The sequence below is a fragment of the Hemiscyllium ocellatum genome, chromosome 12, assembly GCF_020745735.1.
Source record: "Hemiscyllium ocellatum isolate sHemOce1 chromosome 12, sHemOce1.pat.X.cur, whole genome shotgun sequence".
Classification (NCBI taxonomy): domain Eukaryota; kingdom Metazoa; phylum Chordata; class Chondrichthyes; order Orectolobiformes; family Hemiscylliidae; genus Hemiscyllium; species Hemiscyllium ocellatum.
In genome coordinates, this window is record NC_083412.1 from 27664100 (window position 1) to 27686666 (window position 22567).

Consider the following 22567-nt stretch of genomic DNA (forward strand, 5'->3'; position numbering starts at 1 on the left):
ACTCTTCATGTGGATACACTGGTTACAAAGGCCCAACAAGAGAGCATTTGAGAGCAATCTGTTTGGATGTATGGCAACTGTACCATTCAAGATTGAAGATGGTTACAGAGAGTGGTGCACTCGGCCCGGACAATCACAAAGGCCAACCTCTCATCTATAGAAGCTATCTACCAGGCTGCCAGCATTCTTGAAAGTCCATTCCACCATGGCAATGTTTTTCTACAACCTTTACCATCAGGGAGAAGGTACAGAAGTCTGAACACATGCACCAGCTGGTTTCAGAACAGTTTCTACCCTACTGTTGTTAGAATACTGAATGGACTCACAGGCTCTTAACATTCACCTGTACCTGTGTTTTTGTTTTTGCTGCTGTTTACCTATTATTTACTATCTATGCTACTTAACTCTGTGATCTTCCTGTATTGCTCGCAAGACAAAGCTTTTCACTGTGCCTCGGTACACGTGACAATGAATTCAATTCAATGATGTATATATCTTATCTATGGGACATAATACTGCCAATATGCATCAGTGGTGAAGGGATTAAATGTTGAAGGTGATGAAAAGAGTATCATTCAAGCAGGCTTTGTCCTAGATGACATCTAGCTTCTTAAGTGTTGTTAGGGCTGCATTCAGCCATGCAATTCCATCAAACATTTGAGCTGTGCCTTGTAGCTGGTGGACAAGCTTTGGGGAGTTAGGAAATGAGTAACCCACTGGAGGGTTCCTAAACTCTGGTCTGTTCTTACAGCGATGGTACAGGTTGACTGTGTATCCTCAGTTTACCACAGCCCATTCATATTACAGGGAACATTCCAGAACCAGCGGGCTGCCGGGAAGGTAAATTTCTCATTTAAATGAATGGGTTTGCTCCTATTCATGGTCTCAGGCTTCTGCGGTAGATCTTGGAATGTAACCCCTGTGGGTGGTGGTGGTGGAGAATCTAATGTATTTATACAGCTGGTCCAGTTCAGTGATCTCCAGCATCTGCAGTCCTCACTTTCTCCCAGTTCAGTTACTGGTCAATGGCTATCCTTAGGATGTTGATGGCGCGGATACAGTGATGGTAAAGACACTAAATGCCAAAGAACGATGGTTAGATTGTCTCTTGTTGAATATATTCATTGCGTGGCATTTACATGGCACGAATTGTCACTAGTCTGGCCAAACCTTGACATTATCCAAGTTTTGCTGCACTTGGACTGGCCATCCCAGTAAAAGTCTGAGTGTGAAACAAGCAGGTACATATGTCTCAGACAGAAAGCATTTGGTGAACTCCCGGTCAAAGGAGGGCAGCAGGAAACCCAGCAGTCGGAGAGTGGTGTCTACGGACGCTAACGAGAGACAAGTTGAAAGCAACACATTGGCATTCTCCAAACAGAGAGCCTCATAGCGCATGCGCAGACGGGCGGCGAGGACCTTGCGCACGCGCAGGGCTGGGTGGGGGAAGCGGCGCAGGCGTATCGCGTTACTTGCGCGGGGGCGGTTGGAGAAGAGAGCGCGCGGGATCAATTGTTCGGATCGGTTTTGAATAATTTAAATTAAACCGTCAGCAGCGGCGGCCGCAACCCGTGTTCCGTATGGTGAGAATGGCGGATAAAGAGGGTGAGTGTTGAGGAGGGAAGAAATGGAAATGAGATTTGGGTTTTCCTTTCCCCAAACCCCTAAGTGGATTTCCTCCTCCAGTGAGATGGAGATACATTGCCGATGGTGTGGGGTGGTCGCACCGGGGACGGGCCAGCGGCTCTGCCCGCTCCCCATCTCCCTGCCTGTGCCTCCCAGTCGCAGGGACGAGGCAGTGCTTTCGGGAGCAGTCGGGTTTTCCTTTTTCACGTATTGGTCAGTGAGGCATTCCCTCCCCTCCCTTTCCTCCCCCCCGTACTTTGTCCACCGGGAAGGCCGTCCGGGTGAGTCGTGCTCACACATAGGCTCCGAACTTGGCGTCCAAAACACCCCCTCCCCCGGGAGCCCCGCAGCCTGAGCGATTGGCAGTGCAGGAGGAACCGAAGTGGGGGCTTCACGAATGTGGAACTTGTCACCAGATGCAATGGCTGAAGTGAAGGCTGCGGGTGCATTGAAGGAGGAGCTGCATAGGCACAAGAGGAACAGTATGTTGTTGACAGGAGGGTCGTGTGGAACAGAATATACACCAGTTGGGCTAAATAGCCTGTTTTGATAGTGTATGTTCCACATTATATACCACATAATAAATGTGGAACGTCATTTTTTTAACACAAATACATTTAAGATTGCAGGTCTGAATGGATCCTTGTACAATTCTTATACAGCAGTGTAGTTTGAACATCTCCAGCTGGAGTTCATAGCTTGTAAAACTGATCAGACCCCTCTTCCAGTATTACTAAAAGTTATGTGCTTCTCAACCCCCCTCCCCCAACCTGAAATTGTTGATAACAATTGAACCTCTACCTTTTTTTTGTTAATTGTGAAGTTAAATGGGACCAATGCGTTCATGATTTGAAAATATAGTCTCATTATCCACTAACCAGACAAAAGTTCCCTGGATTGAGAGACCACATTGAAAAACAGACTTCATTGCACACAAGATAAAAGTGCAAAGCACTAATTGTCTTTTTTGACAGCATTTGCATCGCCTGAGGCATAGCTGTCTTTCCCTTGTGACACAGCATGAAGGACTTTTAGGAGCTTCAATGTGATCAATGTTTAACAAATTCCCTACAGCCAAAGTAACAAAACAGCTGCCAGGTGCTTGATTGCTCTCACATCATATCACCATTTGATATGCTCTGATTGGGCAGTGTTAATGCCCATCAAAGGGAGGGTCAGCCCCACTTGTTTTTCTGTCTTGTTCTTCCCACCAGGTTTGTTTTAAAGCACTTCATGACTTGGTGGTGCTGGTGTTTGACTGGGGTGGACAAAGTTAAAAATTTCACAACACCAGGTTATAGTCCAACAGATTTATTTGGAAGCACTAACTTTTGGAGCCCTGCTCCAAAACCACCTAACAAAGGAGTGGTGCTCTGAAAGCTAGTGCTTACAAATAAACCTATTGGACTATAATCTGGTGTGTGATTTTTAACTTGCCCTTCGGTATCATTTAAATTTCAAAGCATGTTTACTTGGTCTGCTATTTTTTGTCTGCTCCAGCCAACACAGACTTCTGGACAGAAACATATTCCTGACATCACCTGAACCTGAAGGAAACCAAATATTATTAGTCTTTCCACTTTTGCTTCCAACATTATCATTTGTCAGCTATTGATGATTCCTTGTCAGTGTTGTTTCAGGAGGTGGGCTGAAACTGGTGGATGGAGCTTATTTTAATTAACAGCTGTTCTCTCCCACTGCCTGCCCTTCCATTGTAAGCTGGTTAATCTTCTTGCAGTTATGGACTCATGTTGTAGAAAATGCTTTACTCTGAAGTACAGTTAACTAATCTGGTACTGCAGTGCGTGATACTTGAGTGGTCCTATGTGCTGATCTGTTGCAGTGGGAGGTGCTTAGGTTTATTTGCTGAGTGGAATTTTGTTTTTTTTGTATTAAATATTTGCATTTCAAACAAAAATTACTTATGTAATCAGGAACTTGCCATATAGAATTAATAAGGAGAAAGTGAGGACTGCAGATGCTGGAGATCAGAGCTTAAAAATGTGTTGCTGGAAAAGCGCAGCAGGTCAGGCAGTATCAAAGGAACAGAAGATTTGACGTTTCGGGCATATTCCCTTCTTCAGGAATGAGGAGGGTGTGCCAGGCAGGCTAAGATAAAAGGTAGGGAGGAGGGACTTGGGAGAAGGGTGATGGGAATACGATAGGTGGAAGGAGGTTAAGATGAAGGTGATAGGCCGGAGAGGGGGTGGGGGCGGAGAGGTCCCCCCCTCACTTCCCTCCAAGGCCCCAAGGGATCCTTCCATATCTGTCAGAAATTTACCTCCACCTCCACACACACAATTTACTGCACCCAGTGTGGCTTCCTATACATTGGGGAGACAGGCCGCCTACTTGCAGAACATTTCGGAGAACACCTCTGGGACACCCGCACCAACCAACCCAACCACCCTGTGGCTCAACACTTCAACTCCCCATCCCACTCCACCAAGGACATGGGGGTCCTTGGCCTCCTCCATCGCCAGACCATGGCAACACGAAGCCTGGAGGAAGAGGGAAGAGCACCTCACCTTCTGCCTAGGAACCCTCCAACAACCAGGGATGAATGCAGGTTTCTCCAGCTTTCTCATTTCCCCTCACCCCACCTTTTCTCAGTCCAAACCCTCAGACTCAGCACCATCTTCTTGACCTGCAATCTTCTTCCTGATCTCTCCGCCCCCACCCCCTCTCAGGCCTATCACCTTCACCTTAACCTCCTTCCACATATCATATTCCCAACGCCCCTCCTCCCTACCTTTTATCTTAGCCTGCCTGGCACACCCTCCTCATTCCTGAAGAAGGGAATATGCCCAAAATGTCGATTCTCCTGTTCCTTTGATGCTGCCTGACCTGCTGCGCTTTTCCAGCAATACATTTTTAAGATATAGAATTAATATATTTATAGCGCTGCTTGTCCTTGGGAATCAGCATGGTTACAACCAAATAAATGATTTTGGGATCTGTCACCTGTAATGAAGGAAACATAGTAACCAATGCACCCAACGATAATCTTTCTTTAACATCAGCAGATATTTTGTAATCAACCTGTTCTGCAAACACATCGCAAGCTACAGGAGCTGGCCTTGAAACCAGGCCTGCCGACTCAGAGATAGGGATACTGGCACTGCACCATGAGTGTGACATGTAAACAGCAATAGAATAAATTGTATTGTTCCAGTGTGGTTGATTGGAACATTGGGAGAATGCCCTTCCTCCTCTTATAGTGCCATGATACCTCTTATGCCTATCAGATAGGGTAGACAAACTTCATGTTTAATGTCCTGTCAAAAAAAATGGCATCTTTGAAAATGTAGCACTCCCTTTAGTGATGTTTTATAGCCTGGATGAGGCATTTTAGTGGACCCAGGCTGCTGATAAAATGTGAAAATAGTGATGTGATCTTTAAAATTTTTAAGGATTTCTCAGGCAGTGGAATTTAGCAAAAACATAGAAATTTGAGACTTTGTCGAAATGATCATGAATGCTTTAAACAATTTGTGATGGTTGGAAACTGAGTCTGATTAGACTATATTTTAAGATAATTGCGTTTCAATGTAAAAAAAATCTGATCGGGCTTTGGTATGGGAGGGATGAGCAAAAATGGGTGAACCATTTCAGTTTTTGTTTGATTGTACTCCTGTTGACTGTTTCTCATGCCAGCAGCTGTACGTAAGTGCAAATTGTTACAAACATAGAATAAAATATTCTTGGTAACATCTGTTTTCTGTTTTGATTTGTAAAATAGGTAATCTACTGAGTGGATTAAATACCACTGCAATATTTAGTCACTTTGAAAAGTGATGAGTAAAGACAATTTTGGGAAGTAGAGAGAATACGTTGCAGTGCCAGAGACTCCCGTGAAAACAACTGCATTTATAGAGTTACATTTACAAAATATTGTACAGAAACTTGCAGAAAACTTTGAAAATGTAATTTGTTAAAATGCCTAATGCATCTTTCAGCAGATGCAACAGTTTCTAGTCTTGCTGTCATGGCTAACCATTAATGATTCTGATGATATGATTTTTAAGTATGTATGAATGTGATTTTTTTTTTACTTAACTTCCACAAAAAATTGTTCAATTATGGCTGTGGACAAGAATTGATAGGCAAACTGTTCTTTCAGTTTATGACGACGCAGTGGAAGAGCGTGTGATCAATGAGGAATATAAAATATGGAAGAAGAATACTCCATTTCTGTATGATCTAGTTATGACACATGCGTTAGAATGGCCAAGTCTTACTGTACAGTGGCTTCCTGATGTTACCAGGTAATTTGTTTTTGTTGCAACATATTGTTCGTGGATTTTTTATATATATAAGGTGTTTAAAATGGCTTTCTTGTTTGAGGAGTAAATTTGAATGTTTAAAATGTTTACATTTCAATTCTGGTTTCCTTTTTGGCTTATTACGACTAAGGAATAGGACCTACAAATCATAATCTAAACCAAACCAAATTAAATTATATCCATTGTGCAGGCGCAGTACAATAGAGATGAAATAGGCCATGTGTTCCTCATGAACCTGCTCTGCTGTTCAAATAAGATGATGACTGGTATTCTTCAAATTCACCTTTCTGTACTATTCCTACCTCTCTCAATCCTTACAGGATCTAAAAAAATCTGTGTCTGTCTTGAGTATAATCAACAACAACATCCACAACTTTTTATGTGGTAAAGATTTCCAAAAGTTCACAACCCGTTCAATGATATCTGTCCTCATCACAGTCAGAATGGCTGTCGTCTTATTTTGATACTATGACTGACTGTGTTCTTGGTTTCCCCAGCGAGGGAAAATTTTAGATTTGCCTCCGCATCAACGCAGTAAAGCTTCTTAAGAATTATACTGATTCTTTCTTTCATTACCTTTGCTAATTGTAGCCTACCAACCAAACAATGTCCTGGACGTTCCTAGATTAGATTAGATTCCCTACAGTGTAAAAACAGACCCTTTGGCCCAACAAGTCCGCACTGACCCTCCAAAGAGTAAACCACCCCAAACCCATTTCCCTCTGACTAATACATCTAACACTATAGGCAATTTAACATGGCCAATTCACCTGACCTGCTCATCTTCGAAGATGTTTCCTGTTCATTTTGCTCAACTTCATTTTAAAAAGACATCCTGACTGGTGTCTATCAGATAGACTGGTAAAAAAGGCAATGACTATTGACATTCAGTCCTCTTTTGGGGGCAGGGGGGGTTGGAGGTTGGCAACGAACGCTGAAATTGCTAGTGGCCTATTCATCTCCTGAAAGAACATAACTGGTTAGCAAGGTTAGATCAAGGGAGAGCTAGCCATTTGGCTTGAAGGCAGGAGATGGAAGCTCGTGGAGGAGAAGGGTTGCTTTTCAGACTGGAGGTCTGTGACCAGCAATATGTCACAAAGATGGGTTCTGGGTCCACAACTTGTTGTCCTTTGTATAAATGATTTCGATGTTAATATAGGAGGTATGCTTAGTAAACTTGCAGATGGGCACCAAAATTGGCGGTGCAGTGGATAACGAAGACTGTTAGCTCCAAGTACAACAAAGCCTTGATCAGATGGCTGAAGAGTGGCAGATGGAGTTTAATTCAGATAAATGTTGCACTTTGGTAAGGTAAATCAGAGCAAGATATATACACTTAATTGTGGGGTCCTGGGAGTGTTGCCAAACAGAGACCTTGAAATACAGGCTCATAATTCTGGATGGAAGTTTGCTCGCTGAGCTAGAAGGTTCATTTTCAGACGTTTTGTCACCATACTAGGTAACATCAACAGTGAGCCGTGAGCCTCTGGTGAAGCACTGGTATTATGACCCATTTTCTATTTATATGTTTAGGTTTTCTTGGGTTGGCGATGTCATTTCCGGTTCCTTTTCTGAGGGTGGTAAATGGGGTCCAAGTTGATGTTTGTTGATAGAGTTTTGTTTGGAATGCCATGCTTCTAGGAATTCTCATGCATGTCTCTATTTGGCTTGTCCTCGGATGGATGTGTTGTCCCAGTTGAAGTGGTGTCCTTTCTCATCTGTTCGTAAGGATACTAGTGAGAGTGGGTCATGTCTTTGGGCCAAATGCTGGCAAATGGGATTAGATTAATTTAGGATAGCTAGACAAGTTAGACAGAAGGGTCTGTTTCTGTGCTGTACAGCTCTGATTCTAACACTAAAAGAGAGCCTCATCGCTGTTAAATAATATGCTGCATCATTGCATGAGTTTCATAATTTACATTTTATTTACCAGCGGTGTATAGTATGTGGGAACAAAGAACAGTTATATAATTTAAAATGTAACTATTTGAACGTATGTGCTTGTTTTATCTTCAGCTTTTTAAAAAACTTGTATATATTATAATGTGCTCTGCATGTCTTGCTGTTCAAATTAACTCACGCAGAACTATTGACAGATTTTTAAGCTGGCAATATATCAAATCTTAAAGTGATGGCATCCCTTGAATTAACTTCATTACTGCAAAGCATCTACAAAATCTATTGCAGTTACCAACTTTTCCAGTTTAAGAGCAGGAATGTGGTCATGGAACTATATAAAACATTTGGTTAGACCCCATCTAGAGTATTGTGTGTAGTTTGAAAATCCACGTTATGAGGGAATATGATTACTCTGGAGAAGGTATAGATTAGATTTACCAGGGCTATTGCCTGGGCTGGAGAAATTATGAAGAGAGATTAGACAGACTTGGGTTGTTTATCTTGAAGCACATGAGGCTGTTTGGGTTGGGGACATGATTGAGATGTGTATAATTGAGGGCCATAGATAGGGTAGACAGGAAGAAACTTTTTCCCTTGCTAAAAGGAATCAATGACCAAGCTGTTTAAGCTAAGGGGCAAGAGATTTTGAAGGAATGTGAGGCAGAAGGGTAGGAATTCAAACAGAGGGTGATGGGAATCTGGAACTCAGTGCCTGTAGGGATGGTAGAGACTGCCTCATAGCATTTGAGAAGCGTTTGGATGTACATGTGCAATGCCAAGGCATATGAGGCTATGGGCCAAATGCTAGAAAATGGGATTAGAGGAGTTAAATGGTGGTTTTTGTCTACCACAAACTTGATGGACCTGAGAGTCTTTTTTTTCCTCTGGGCTGTAGACCTCTGAGACTATGATATTACTGATTTCCACTCTGAGTAGATTAATGTTCCTTCTGTTGTAACTTAGGAATTAATTGTGTTGTATTCTCGTACATGTGTTATGTGACTAGTCCTTTTGGTTAATGGAAGAATATCAGCATTCTTGTGCTATCAGATGAAGATTAGAGCAAGGACTGAGAGTTTTCATGGCAGAAAAGAATAACTTTATTGTTTAAAGGAACATTATTATTTTGGATCACATTTTTAGTTTTGTGCGACTTGATTTTCCAGGTTAATTACGTTTTTTTTTAAAAAAACTTTGTTTTCTATATAGGCCTGAAGGAAAAGACTATAGTGTGCATCGTTTGGTGCTCGGGACACATACATCTGATGAACAGAATCATTTGGTCATTGCGAGTGTTCAGATCCCCAATGATGATGCTCAGTTTGATGCTTCTCACTATGATAGTGAGAAGGGAGGTACGTGTTGTGATGTTTTGGAATTCTATAAACATTGTATTTGAGCTACAAATCATTTTGTACGTTGTTACTTGTGGTTTTAGTGGAAAAGTAACTAAAAGTATTGCTCAAGCTTGCTTTTTGGATTAATCTTAAATGAGTTGCTGCTGTGTCTTTTGCCTTTTTAACTGACCAGTGTCCCATTAATTTTTCTGTTTTTGAAATGTAAGTTTTGCTATTTCACTTTATTCTAACAGTCTTTGCATCCTGCGCTTCATCTATTGTTAGTGGGTAGTACCTTCACTTGCCTGGGACCCTTGCTGTGGAACTCTGCCTCAGAATCTTTTGGGCGGCAAAATAACTTCTCGCCTGCTAGTTTAAATTAAATTGGCAAAGGTGGGTGGGGTGCAGAATGAAGGAAGGGATAATTATTTTATATACAACATATAGTAAAAGTTTAAACAGTGGACATCAACTATATGGACTTCAGCAAGAGATTGAGGAAAGCTCTGCATAGTAGACTGGTTAGCAAGGTTGGATCACATGGATTTCAGGGGGAGCTAGCCATTTGGTTACAAAGTTGCTTGAAGAGAGGCGATGGAGGGCAGTGGTGGATGGTTGTTTTTCGGACTGGAGGCTTGTGATCAGTGCTATGTTGGAAGTACAGATGCTGGATCCACTGCTTTTTGCCATTTCTACAAATGAGTTGGATATGTATGTAGGAGGAATAGTTTGTAAGTTTGCAGGTGACACCAAAGTTGGTGTAGTGGACAGTGAAGAAGATTATCTCAGAATACAGATCAGATGGAGTTTAATTTAGATAAATGTGAGGTGTTTCATTTTGGTAAGGAAAATCAGAGCAGGACTTATGATAGGGATGTGGGGCGCGTTGCTAAACAAAGAAACTTTGGGTGCAGATTCATAGTTTGTTGGAAGTGGAGTCACAAGTAGACAGGATAGTGAAGAAGCTGCAAATGTGTTGCTGGTCAAAGCACAGCAGGCCAGGCAGCATCTCAGGAATAGAGAATTCGACGTTTCGAGCATAAGCCCTTCATCAGGAATAAGAGAGAGAGAGAGCCAAGCAGGCTAACATAAAAGGTAGGGAGGAGGGACTAGGGGGAGGGGCGATGGAGGTGGGATAGGTGGAAGGAGGTCAAGGTGAGGGTGATAGGCCGGAGTGGGGTGGGGGCGGAGAGGTCAGGAAGAGGATTGCAGATTAGGAGGGCGGTGCTGAGTTAGAGGAAACCGACTGAGACAAGGTGGGGGGAGGGGAGATGAGGAAACTGGAGAAATCTGAATTCATCCCTTGTGGTTGGAGGGTTCCCAGGCGGAAGATGAGGCGCTCCTCCTCCAGCTGTCGTGTAGTTGTGTTCTGCCGGTGGAGGAGTCCAAGGACCTGCATGTCCTCGGTGGAGTGGGAGGGAGAGTTAAAGTGTTGAGCCACGGGGTGATTGGGTTGGTTGGTTCGGGCGGCCCGGAGGTGTTCTCTGAAGCGTTCAGCAAGTAAGCGGCCTGTCTCCCCAATATAGAGGAGGCCACATCGGGTGCAGCGGATGCAATAGATGATGTGTGTGGAGGTACAGGTGAACTTGTGGCGGATATGGAAGGATCCCTTGGGGCCTTGGAGGGAAGTGAGTGTGGAGGTGTGGGCGCAAGTTTTACATTTCCTGCGGTTGCAGGGGAAGGTGCCGGGGGTGGAGGTTGGGTTGGTGGGGGGTGTGGATCTGACGAGGGAGTCACGAAGGGAGTGGTCCTTGCGGAACGCTGATAGGGGAGGGGAGGGAAATATATCCTTGGTGGTGGGGTCCGTTTGGAGGTGGCGGAAATGGCGGCGGATGATACGTTGTTTGGTACGTTGACCTTTTATTGGTCAGTGCATTGAGTATAGGAGCTAGGATGTCATGTTGCAACTATACAGGGCATTGGTCAGACCACTTTTGGAATACTGTGTGCAGTTTTGGTGTCTGTTATAGAAAAGCTGTTGCTAAAGCTGAAAGGTTCAGAAAAGATTTGCAAAGGTGTTGCTGGGTTTGGAAGGGTTGAGCTATAGGGAGGGGCTGAATAGTCTGGGTCTATTTTCCCAGAGTGTTGGAGACTGAGACATGTCCTATAGAGGCTTACAAAATCATGAGGGGCATGGTGAAGAGCTAAGATCTTTTCCCCAGGATAGATGAGTTCAAAACATGAGGGTATAGTTTTATGATGAGAGAGGAAAGATACAAAAGGGACCTGAGGGCCAACTTTTTCATGCATGAGTGGTGCGTGTGTACCAGAGGAATTGGTGAAGGCTTGTACAGTTAGAGCATTTAAAAGACATTGGGATGGGTACATGAATAGGAAGGATTTAGAGGGGGCAATGGGCCAAATGGGACTAGATTAATTTAGGGTGCTTGGTCAGAATAGACCAGTTGGAGGACTGAAGGGTCTGTTTCCATGCTGTACAACTCTGATTCTGTGACTGTATCTACACTCATTCTTTGATCGCAACAGTACGTATAAAACAGAGGAGAAATGTTCCAAACCTACTGTGAGATTGCCCCTCGATCACTTGACAGCAATACACAAAAGTCCTCCATCTCCTTTATGAATTTGAACTTAGGTCCAAACGTCTGCTAATCTGCTGTGCCTTAGTGCCGTGGCTCCCTCGTCAGAACCCAACCCAACCCAACTTCTACTCCCGGCACCATCCCCTGCAACTGCAAAAAATGCAAAACCTGCGCCCTTGCTTCCCTCCAAGGCCCCAAGGGATCCTTCCACATCCACCATAAGTTCACCTGCGCCTCCATGCACCTCATTTACTGCATCCGCTGCACCTGATGTGGCCTCCTCTGTCTTAGGGAGACAGGCCGCCTACTTGTGGAACATTTCAGCGAACACCTCTGGGACACCTGGACCAACCAACCCAACCACCCTGTGGCCCAACACTTCAACTCCCCCTCCCACTCCACCAAGGACATGCAGGTCCTTGGACTCCTCCATTGCCAGACCATAGCAACACGATGGCTGGAGGAAGAGCGCCTCATCTTCCGCCTAGGAACCCTCCAACCACAAGGGATGAACTCAGACTTCTTCAGTTTCCTCATTCCGCACCCCCCCCCCCCCCCCCACCCCACCTTGTCTCAGTCCCAACCCTTGAACTCAGCACCACCTTCCTAATCTGCAATCTTCTTCCTGACCCCTCTGCCCCCACCCCCACTCCGGCCTATCACCCTCACCTTAACCTCCTTCCACCTATCTCATTTCCAGCGCCCCTCCCCCAAGTCCTCCTCCCTACCTTTTATCTTAGTCGGCTTGGCACACTTTCCTCATTCCTGAAGAAGGGCTCATGCCCGAAACGTCGATTCTCCTGCTCCTTGGATGCTGCCTGACCTGCTGTGCTTTTCCAGCAACACATTTTCAGTTGTAAAAACAAACCAGAATTGACACAAATATGAACTTTGTTTTATGACTTGTACCTTCCTAGTATTTCTTCCTGTCCATGCTTTTTAGGCTGGACCAACAGGTCTTGTATGATGGCTGACTTGAATGCTTTCTGGCTGGTTTGGCCTTTTGTTACGCTTTGGCGCGGTGATTAATGCTTTTTGCTAAACTGAAATAGGAAGCTGAATTGAATACTTTACCAGATAGCTTATTGAATTACTGTAATCTGTAGAGTTTTTACTTCTGGAGACTTTTCTGTTTATAATTCCTTGGTCGTCTTGTGATTTTAAGACAAATAGTCTCAATATATCATATTCTTTTTTCAGAATTTGGAGGATTTGGATCTGTGAGTGGAAAAATAGAAATTGAAATTAAAATCAATCATGAAGGTGAAGTGAATCGAGCACGTTACATGCCACAGAATCCGTGCATTATTGCTACGAAAACTCCCACCTCTGATGTGCTTGTCTTCGACTATACCAAGCATCCATCTAAGCCAGGTAAAAAATACTGCATAGATTGATTGTGGGGCCACTATTGTTTGGTGCACATGTTGCAGTGACGTTTGTATGAATGGTCACCATAAAATAAAAAAACACCAACTTGTATGTATGCAGCATATTTAATGTAGAAAACTGATCCCAAGACATTCACAGGAGTGTTAACAAGGAAATTGTGACACTGACACATAAGGTCACTTCTTGACAGATTTCAATGAGTTGCACTGTAACTGTTTCAAGTGCACTTCAAAACCAGGAACAACATTGATTATTCAAGTCTGTTTATATTTTAAAATATAGCTGCCAGGTAAGAAATTGAATACTTAGTTCCTCTGCCACTACTGATTTTGTTCAAAGAATGTCCTGTTAGGCAAAATGTAGAAGCTGGACCATGCATTGTAGTGCCTCATGGTTTCCTACAATTGGGTTTCTGATCTTGTGTTGTTGCCAGCTGCTGAAATGAATGATTATACATCTCCTGTAGCAGTACAACCCCATGAGACCAAGCCCTTTGAAACACTGCGTAACTAATGATTAACTGCTGGTCTCATTCATTTTAAACTGAATAATTTCCCACCTTTTCAATGAAGCACATCACAGTGCTGTCACCAGAATAAAGGTGTAATTTGCCAGGAGGAATCATGGAATTGAAATTTTGGAGAACTTGAATTGGTGAGATCGAATCTCCAGAGTAGGAAGTTTTGTGAAAAAGTGAGTATATCGGGAGTGGATGCTGAGGCAAAGCTGGAAGAGATTGAGAATGAGAATTTCTTTTTGTGGGCTTGGGCGTGTGAGATTAAAGTAGGAAAGTGGCTCGAGGAGATAGGTTTGTATGTTGAATGAGGTCATGAAAAGTAGAGACTGGGGATTTAGAGTGAAGATAATACCCTGTCCTCTGTTTTCATCCCCCTTTGCCTGTTCACAGATCATTTCAGGTACTTTTACTGGAATATCCCAGACACAGATATTTACGATTGGCAATTACTAAATTCACATGAGTATTATGTGGTTATACAATGGCTTCCTTTTGATTTGGAGTAAGCCATGTTTTGTGTCAATGTCTCAGTAGATTTAATTTAAGTGGCAATAACTATTTTCAGTTTTCCCTAAACTGAACAGGGTGTAAAATGTAATTTAATGAGAACTATTTGGGTATCCATCTATTGGTAAATAATTACTTTGTTCATATTGAAATGTTCTCCAGATTTTAAACTGGGAAAAAAAATCCTTGCAATTTGGAAGAAGAAATAAGACAAGGGAGTACTTAATGAATTACAACACACTTGGAAGCTCAGAGGAATCTTGGAGTGTTTGTTCACACTGCCTTGAGTTGGCAGAATGGGTTAATGGAGTAGTTCAGAAGGTCTCAGGAACATTTAACTGAATCAGTCATGGAGGCGTAATTTTGAAATGCTGTTAGACCATGTGGGAGCTGTACAGAAATTTGGTTAGGTCACAACTGGAGTACTGTGTGCAATTCTGTTCACCAACCTCTCGGAAGGATGTGACTGCACTAGAGGAAGTGCAAAGGAGATTGACCAGGGTGGTTCCTGGGCTGGAGCATATCAGCTATGAAGACAGATTGGATAAGCTTGCAAGGCTTTCTTTTAAGCAAAAAAAGGTTGAGAGTGCTGATAGAGGTGTATGTGATTGAGGAGGACGTTGAATAGAAAGCAGCTGTTCTTATTTGAAGGGTTAGTAACAAGGGGATATAATTTTAGGGCAAAAAGCAGGAGATTTAGATGGGGTTCAAGGGAACCCAGTTTCACCTAGTGGGGGTTTGGAATACACTGCTTGGGAGGGTAGGGAGGTGGTAAACCGCACAACCTTTCAAAAAAGTACTTGGATGAGCACTTCGTGTCATTCAACACTACATGGGCCTAATGCAGGAAAGTGGGACTAGTGTGGGTAGTATATTTCTGGCTTTGCAGACTTGTTGGGCCAAAGGGCCTTTTCTGTGCTCTATGATTCTTTAAAGGATTTTTTTATAAGAATGGTTATGCTGGAAAGCAATCTGTTGTTTTTGTAAAAGGGTACAATTCCATAATTTTGCATTAAGATGCGTTGCTTTCATGAGAAGTGTGACTACAAGGCAGGTCAACAAAAGAGAATCATTGTTCATGTAAAGCACTGAGTATTTAGTGGCACTACAACTGTGTGTAGACTACTGATCAATCCAAGACCTACTAAATACTGCAGGTCACAAGCAGCAAAATCACAAAAACCCTGTTTGAAAAACAATGATTTCACAAACTCACTGTACTTTTGCAGGTTCAATAATGAGTGTAAATGTTGGAAGTAACACTAACGTAATGAGTTAGAACAAGATACCACTTTAATGAAGCTCCAAGTTCAATGCAGAAGGTTGTGCAAGCACCCAACCAACTGATCAAAGAAAATCACTTTTACAAGTTGTCAGCCTTTTGCTTATGGTTAGTAACTTTTAGAGTCAATGCTGTGGATTCAAACCCACTCGAGATTGAAATAATCTAGGCTGATATTTCAGAACGCTATGAAAAGAGTTCCTATGCTGCCAAATGTCCCACCCTTTTGGACGAAAAATTAAAGTTAGGCCCCAAGTTCTGTCTCTGGTGGATGGAAAAAATCCCACATCATTACTCCAGAGGTGAACTGGCCAAAGCTGTCCCTTGATAATTACTAAAATTGATTATATGGCCATTTTGCTCTTTGCTTATCGTGAATCCTTGCTTGCATTCCAACAGCAGTAAACAAATCATTCCACCTGTAGGTGGAGATAGCTCCTTGAATATTATAAACTTCACCTTTTATAATAGAGCCCAGGATGCAAATGGAAGAAAAGAGGGTGAATTTATTTTGCAAACATCAAGTGAATGATCCTGTTGGGCAATATTACTGGTGTCTTGAGTGGGGCAGTATGCTCAACCTATTGAAGCCCTTCTCAGCCCGTTAACTTTTTTTTTCCCCATTGTGGTGCAAGAATTCAAAGGGTCAAAAGTCTAAATAGAATCTTCAGGGTAATAAAATTCTTTCCAGATGAGTTGAGTGTGGCTGTGCACTCAATAAAGTTGAGGCTCGAGAGATGGATTATCAAGAAAAGCTGATATATACAACAATATTTGTTTCCATTCCAAACCAGAAGTAACTTTTTTGCCTGGTGGGAATTTTTTTGAAATGTGGTAGAAGTCAAAAAAACCTAACATTTTTGTAGCACCTTTGTTAATAACTGCAAGATATTCCAAGATGCTTCAGCCAATGAAATACTTCTGAATTACAGTGCCGAATGTGAGCAAAGAGTGAAATGGTCATGTAATCTGTTTCAGCAATAGTGGAGGGACAGCTTTGGGCCAGTTCACTTCTGGATCTTTTCTGTCCACCTCAAACAGAACATGGGGCCTAACTTTAACTCCTTGTTCAAAAGATGGGACATTTGGCAGTGCACGAACTCCCTTTTGTATTGAACTGTTGGCCGAGGTGGTTTGTTTCAGCCTCTGGAGTGGGCTTGACTTTGAAAATTACGACCTGTGAGTTGAGGCTGATATCTTGTATGAGCATTTTACATTGATCTGTTGATTGTGTTCCTGCTCTGCTTTTTGCATTGAACTGAATTGTTTCTCATTCTAACACAATAGCTTAGTGCAACTTCCAACATCCATACAACCCTCTAAAATCTTTGTACTCCTTTTGATTCTGGCAGCTTGCACATAACTTTTTCATCTACTTTACCATTGGCAGGCGTTCCTTCGTTTCTTAGGCCCAATTCTGTGGAATTCCTTCCCTAACCATCTCTGCTACTTTTTTTTGTTTTTTTAAAAATAAACTTTAAAGCTCATCCTGTTTGATTAACTTTTGGTCACTCTTTTTTTTTTAGTATGACCCTACATAGTTCAGAATTAGAGATTTTTCTGGCATTCTGCAAATCTGAGGGGATATTTTGTACAGAAAGTGTCTTTTGCTGTTTAACTAATATGGTTTCCTTGGCTAAAACAATGACATTCAGTCGCCTTTTTTTTTGATTTACTACTAGTATTGACTAGTTTGAAGTTGGATTGTGAACCAAAATTAAATTTCTTTGGTTCAAATAATAACTTTTTTGTTAAAACAACAAGTTTTGCTAGTGTACAATTCTGAAATAAAACGTTGATTTTAACACAGCATAGATTTCTTTGTTCCAATCTCTGGAGCTGATCTTTTTTCTGAGTCAGATCCCAGTGGTGAATGTAATCCTGATCTTCGACTGCGCGGCCACCAAAAAGAAGGATATGGTCTCTCCTGGAACCCAAACCTAAGTGGACATCTACTCAGTGCTTCAGATGATCATGTAGGTGCACACATTGCTTTAACTTTTTTCGATTGGCCAGAGGCACTGCATTTGTCAACACTTGAATGTTTCATCCAGGAAGCATGCTTGTTACCAAGACTGTCAGTGCTTTGTTTATAGGGAATAGTGGTGATGTAATGAAAATGTTATGGGGCTAATAATCCAGATAGACTGGTTCAAATCCCACTATGGCTGCTTGTGGAATTTAAAGTTCAACTTTAGAATTAGTCTCAGTGACAGTAACCATGTAACCATTGTTGGTTGTCAATAAAATCCCATCTGATTTATGAATATCCTGTTTTTAGTGAGCAAAATCTGCAGCCCATACCTGGTCAACATGTGATCCATATCAACAACAGTGTGACTCAGTCTTGACTACCCTCAGTAATACCCAGCAAGTCACTCAGTTCAAAGGTTATCAGGAATTGGAAATTTTTGCAGACCTTGCCAGAAGTACCTATATCCTGTAAAAGAGTAAAGAAAACACTAATAAATTCAGTAAAAACCTGGATATAAAATGCCTCCACATTTTAAGAATTCAGTAGTGGTGGAAGGTTGCTTTTTGACTGGAGGCCTGTCGCCAGTGGTGGGTTCCATGGGGGTTGGTTCTGTGTCCTCTTGTTTGTCATGTATATAAATAATTTGCATGAGAACAAAAAAGGCATGGTCAGTAAGTTTGTGGATGGCACCAAAATTGGTGGCGTAGTAGACAGTGAAGAAGGCTTTCTAAGATTACAAAGCGATCTTGAGCAGATGGGTCAGTAGACTGAAAAATGGCAGTTGGAGTTCAACTTGAATAAATGCAAGATATATGCATTTGGTAAAACAAACAGAGGAAGGATTTATCCAGTTAATGGTAAGGTCTTGGCTCATGTTGTAGAACAGAGGGACCTAGGGGTTCAGGTACATAATGTTTTGAAGTTTGCGTCACATAGTGGTTAAGGAAGTGTTTAGCATGCTTACCTTCGTTGTCCAGTCCTTTTGAGTATAGGAGTTGAGAAGTTGTATTGAGGTTATACAGGACATCGAGGCCTGTTCTGGAGTACTGTGTCCAGTTTGACTCACCCTGTTATATTAAGCTGGTGAGGGTTCAGAGGAGATTTACCTGAATATTGTCGGGTATGGAAGGTTTGAGTTATAAAGAAATACCTGGAAATTTTTTCACGTGTAAGATGTTGAGGGGTGACCTTGTAGAGGTTTATAAAATCATGGAGGGTATAGAAAGGGCTAATGGTAGATGTCTTTTCCTGAGGAAGGGGGATTTCAAGACAAAGGGGCATAAGGCAAGAGGAGGAAGATTTTAAAAAGGACTTGGACACATTTTGTAAAGTGTGGTTCATGTGTGGAATGAACTTAGAGGAAGTGGTGGATGCAGGCACAGTTATTCAGTTTTTTGAAAAAAAACACTTGCATAAGTAGGAAGAGTTAGGAGGGATATGAGCCAGGAGCAAGCAGGTGGGCTTAGTTTAGTTTGCGATTATGTTCTGAATGGTCTGTTTCTGTGCTGTATGATTGTATAATTACTGTGTGATTCAAATCCAGTGTTGTATCGCAAATATTTGGTTGAACCTTTGTGATCACATTATGTAGTTTTATGTTTTAATAATTAAGAAATTTTCTTCAGCAAACTGATATTATAGCTCATTTAACGTTTTTTCCACAGACTATCTGTCTTTGGGACATAAGTGCAGGTCCAAAAGAAGGGAAGATAGTAGATGCTAAAACCATCTTTACAGGCCATACTGCGGTTGTAGAAGATGTCTCCTGGCACTTACTGCATGAATCTTTGTTTGGATCTGTAGCTGATGACCAGAAGCTCATGATGTAAGTTGAAGATAACATCCCATTTAAAACTGAAATTGCAAGACTGCATCCATATAAGCATTAGGAAAGTTAGTCAACCAGAGGTATTCACCAGTTTTTCATTTCACACCTATAATCCCAAATCTATCTATCTTTTCTCTTTGATATATGTCGTGACTCTGGTAACATCTCAAAGCTGGCAGGCTATGGATGATAGTCCAGGGACACATGGAGCAGCACTTCTGCTGAGGGCTACAGGTGATGGAGAGGGGGCCACCAGGGACACATTACAAATAACCACTGCATTGGGCTCTTGAGCTGTTTTGTGGGCAGCATTTTCCCAAGTACATGAATACCTTCCAGCGGGAATTATTCTGATCTGCTAAGGTGCTATGAATTGCATGTTCTCATGCAATAGTGAACGTTTTCTAGTGGTTAATCTTAAAATTCACTTTCTAATTCTTTATAACTGCGGTTTTCATTATAGTTATGTTTCATGGACCTCCACATGAGACACATTCAAAATTGATATCAGCTAGTTTGCTAGATTTTCAGGTAAGTTGGGTTGGGTTTGTTTTTTCTTTCATTTCCTGCCTGTGACCCTCTCCTGAAGTGTAGATTCGACTGGCACTTCTCCTAAACTGCTGCTTTTCATCTTAGTCAAGTAGATGAGTATTTGTAGCTGACTTGATCACAAAAGCCATTATATCTCTCTTCTCCTTCTTATGGACGTAGTATCTTATGACTCATACTGAATATAATATCAGGAACACGAATTGCTGGTACTTGATTTCTTTTCCCGACCAAGGTCACCAAAACCAATTGTATCATTTAATAACTTGAATGGCTAACTCCTCAAATCTAGTTGAGTCGGAGGCTTATTGTTGCATAAACTTGGTGCTAATCTGTTGTAGTTTGATCTTTATTGGCAGTTGAATTGGGTTATTTGGCAGATTTAAATTTAATTGTTTGCCTATTTCTACCTTCATATCCACAAGTTAAACTGTTTTATAATTTTACATTTTATGCAGCAATGAAAGTTGGAAAATAGTTGATGCTCATTTACTGTAAAAACTGAAATAATCTTTATTGAATATGCTTGGTATGTAACTTGAGAATAATGAGAAGTGGTCCTGTTTATAATTTGTTGATATTTCAGAACATTAAATGCCTTTAGCACGGATTGCAGGATGGATCAATGTATGGCATTGCTGTGTCACAGGGCCAGGGACTTGAGTTCAATTCCACCCTCTGCTGACTGTGACTCTCCCCATGTCTGTGTGGGTTTCCTCTAGAGTGCTCCAGGTTCCTCCCACAGTCCCCCACACATCATTTACTGTGTCTGTTGCTCCCGATGTGGTCTCCTCCACATTGGGGAGACAGGACGCCAACTTGCGGAATGTTTCAGAGAACATCTCTGGGGGAGACACTAAACAACCCACCGCCCTGTGGCTGAAGACTCTCCCACTCTGCCTGACCAGCTGTGCTTTTCCAGCACCACACTTTTCAACTCTGATCTCCAGCATCTGCAGTCCTCACTTTCTCCACAATCTAAAGATGTGCTGGTTAGGTTAATTGGCCGTGCTAAATTGTGTCCACAGATGTGCAGACTAGGTGGGTTAGCTGTGGGGAAATGCAGGGTTATGGGGATAGAGTGGTAGAACTGGATCTTGGTGGGATGGTGTTCAGAGGATCGGTGTTGACTTGATGGGTTGAATGGCCTGCTTCCACACTAGGAATTCTATGGTTTTTGAAATGCAACCTAACAAAAATAAAAGTTTAACTCTTTTCAATTTTGACTAAACTTCTATAATTTTTATTTTCCAGTTGGGACACAAGGTCAAATAATACTTCAAAACCGAGCCATTCTGTAGATGCACACACAGCTGAAGTCAACTGTCTGTCCTTCAACCCGTACAGTGAATTTATCCTAGCAACTGGCTCTGCTGATAAGGTTAAAACTTCTTAGTTTCATTAGCAACCTTATCGAACATAATATAGTTCATGTATTATGTTTCCATAAGTTCCCTGATAGTTCTGTGATCTCAGCAGTTCTGCTGCTCCAAGGGTGGTGTATGACTGGGGACAATGGGTGTGACCGCAGGTGCGGCAGATATGAGAACTTGAGTTTAAAGTTGAGGCACCTCAACCAAGACATTGTCCATTTAATTTTGAGGTTTTTGTAAACTGTGCAGATGAGAATGGGGACTGTGTTGAGTATGAGTGAACTGACCACAAACTTAGGTGGAGAGACCCATTCAAGTGGGGAAAGGAAGTAGGAATGTGTTGGGGGTAGGGGGTGTTTGAAGATGCATATAATTCTCTGCAGTGCAGGCAAGATTCCCAAAGGCTGTATTGCCTGCCTGATGTCAGGATTAAGGATTACACCTCTGGGGTAGAGAAGAACCTAGTTGGGGGGGGGAGGTGAGAGAGAAAGAGGGATTCCATTGACATCGACCACTGATTGGACTAGAACGGAGTTTTCATTGAAAGATTTTGAATATTTAGCATCTAAATTAAAAGGCAGAACCTTCAAGGTATAATCTTGGGATTACTATCTGAACCAAAGGCAAACTGACATAGGGTAAATAAAAAAAAGTTAAATGTGTTGTCAAAGGTTGATATGAGTGGAATGGAGAGGGGGAATGTAGGCTTACAAGGCATGTGGATATGGCAACATTACAGACCAGCTATTTGGATAAGAAGTGGGACAGGAAGGGACCGAATGCATAAGCATAAGAAAGCAGTAGTAAATAGGGTGCGGAGTGGTGAAAATATTTTAAAATTCATGTTCCATATTTGAAACAAAATAAATGAATTAATAGCAGAAAAAAGGGCTAATGGATATTATTTCTTTTAGCCATTGGAGAGACATGGTTACACAGATCAATGTTAGTAACTAAATATTCAGGGGCATGTGACTTTTCAAAAGCACAGGCAAGCAGGGAAGTGGGTGGATGGCATTGTTAGTATGGTGTGGAATGAGTCCTGCATCAAAACGTTATCTTGAATCAGAAGATTTAGAATCCATATCAATGGAGGTAAGAAATAATAAGTAGAGATTGTCAGTAGTCTGTTGACCCTCCAGCATTAGCTACGAGGTAGGGCTGAGAATAAGTTAAGAGACAATGAAGATACGTAAAAAAGTGTGTTATTCATGGGTGGCTTTAAACTTCATATAGATTAGGATTGTCAGATTGGCAGGTGTAGCCACAAGAAAGAATTCATAATGTGTGGTAGGACAAGTTCCTAAAACAACATGTTGTGGATCCAACCATGGATCAGGCCACATTGGACTTAATAATGTATAGTGTGACAGGTTAAATAATGTCAGAGCTAAAGATTCCCTTGGAAGCAGTGACCAAAATATGGTAGGCTTTAGCATCCTGTTTAAAAGGG

At 42.0% G+C, this 22567-nt stretch overlaps 1 protein-coding gene across 1 annotated transcript in view; it reads left to right on the forward strand.

Annotated features, from left to right (window-relative positions):
* Positions 1–1463: 1463 nt before the first annotated feature.
* Positions 1464–22567, forward strand: part of LOC132820994 (histone-binding protein RBBP7) — a 44313-nt gene continuing 23209 nt past the window's right edge. Inside the window, exons 1-7 of the mRNA XM_060833447.1 lie at positions 1464–1605; positions 5750–5894; positions 9021–9166; positions 12892–13065; positions 17250–17365; positions 19029–19189; positions 20996–21122. Coding sequence (XP_060689430.1) covers positions 1581–1605; positions 5750–5894; positions 9021–9166; positions 12892–13065; positions 17250–17365; positions 19029–19189; positions 20996–21122 — 894 coding nt within the window. The 5' untranslated portion in view covers positions 1464–1580. The remainder of the gene's footprint in view (positions 1606–5749; positions 5895–9020; positions 9167–12891; positions 13066–17249; positions 17366–19028; positions 19190–20995; positions 21123–22567) is intronic.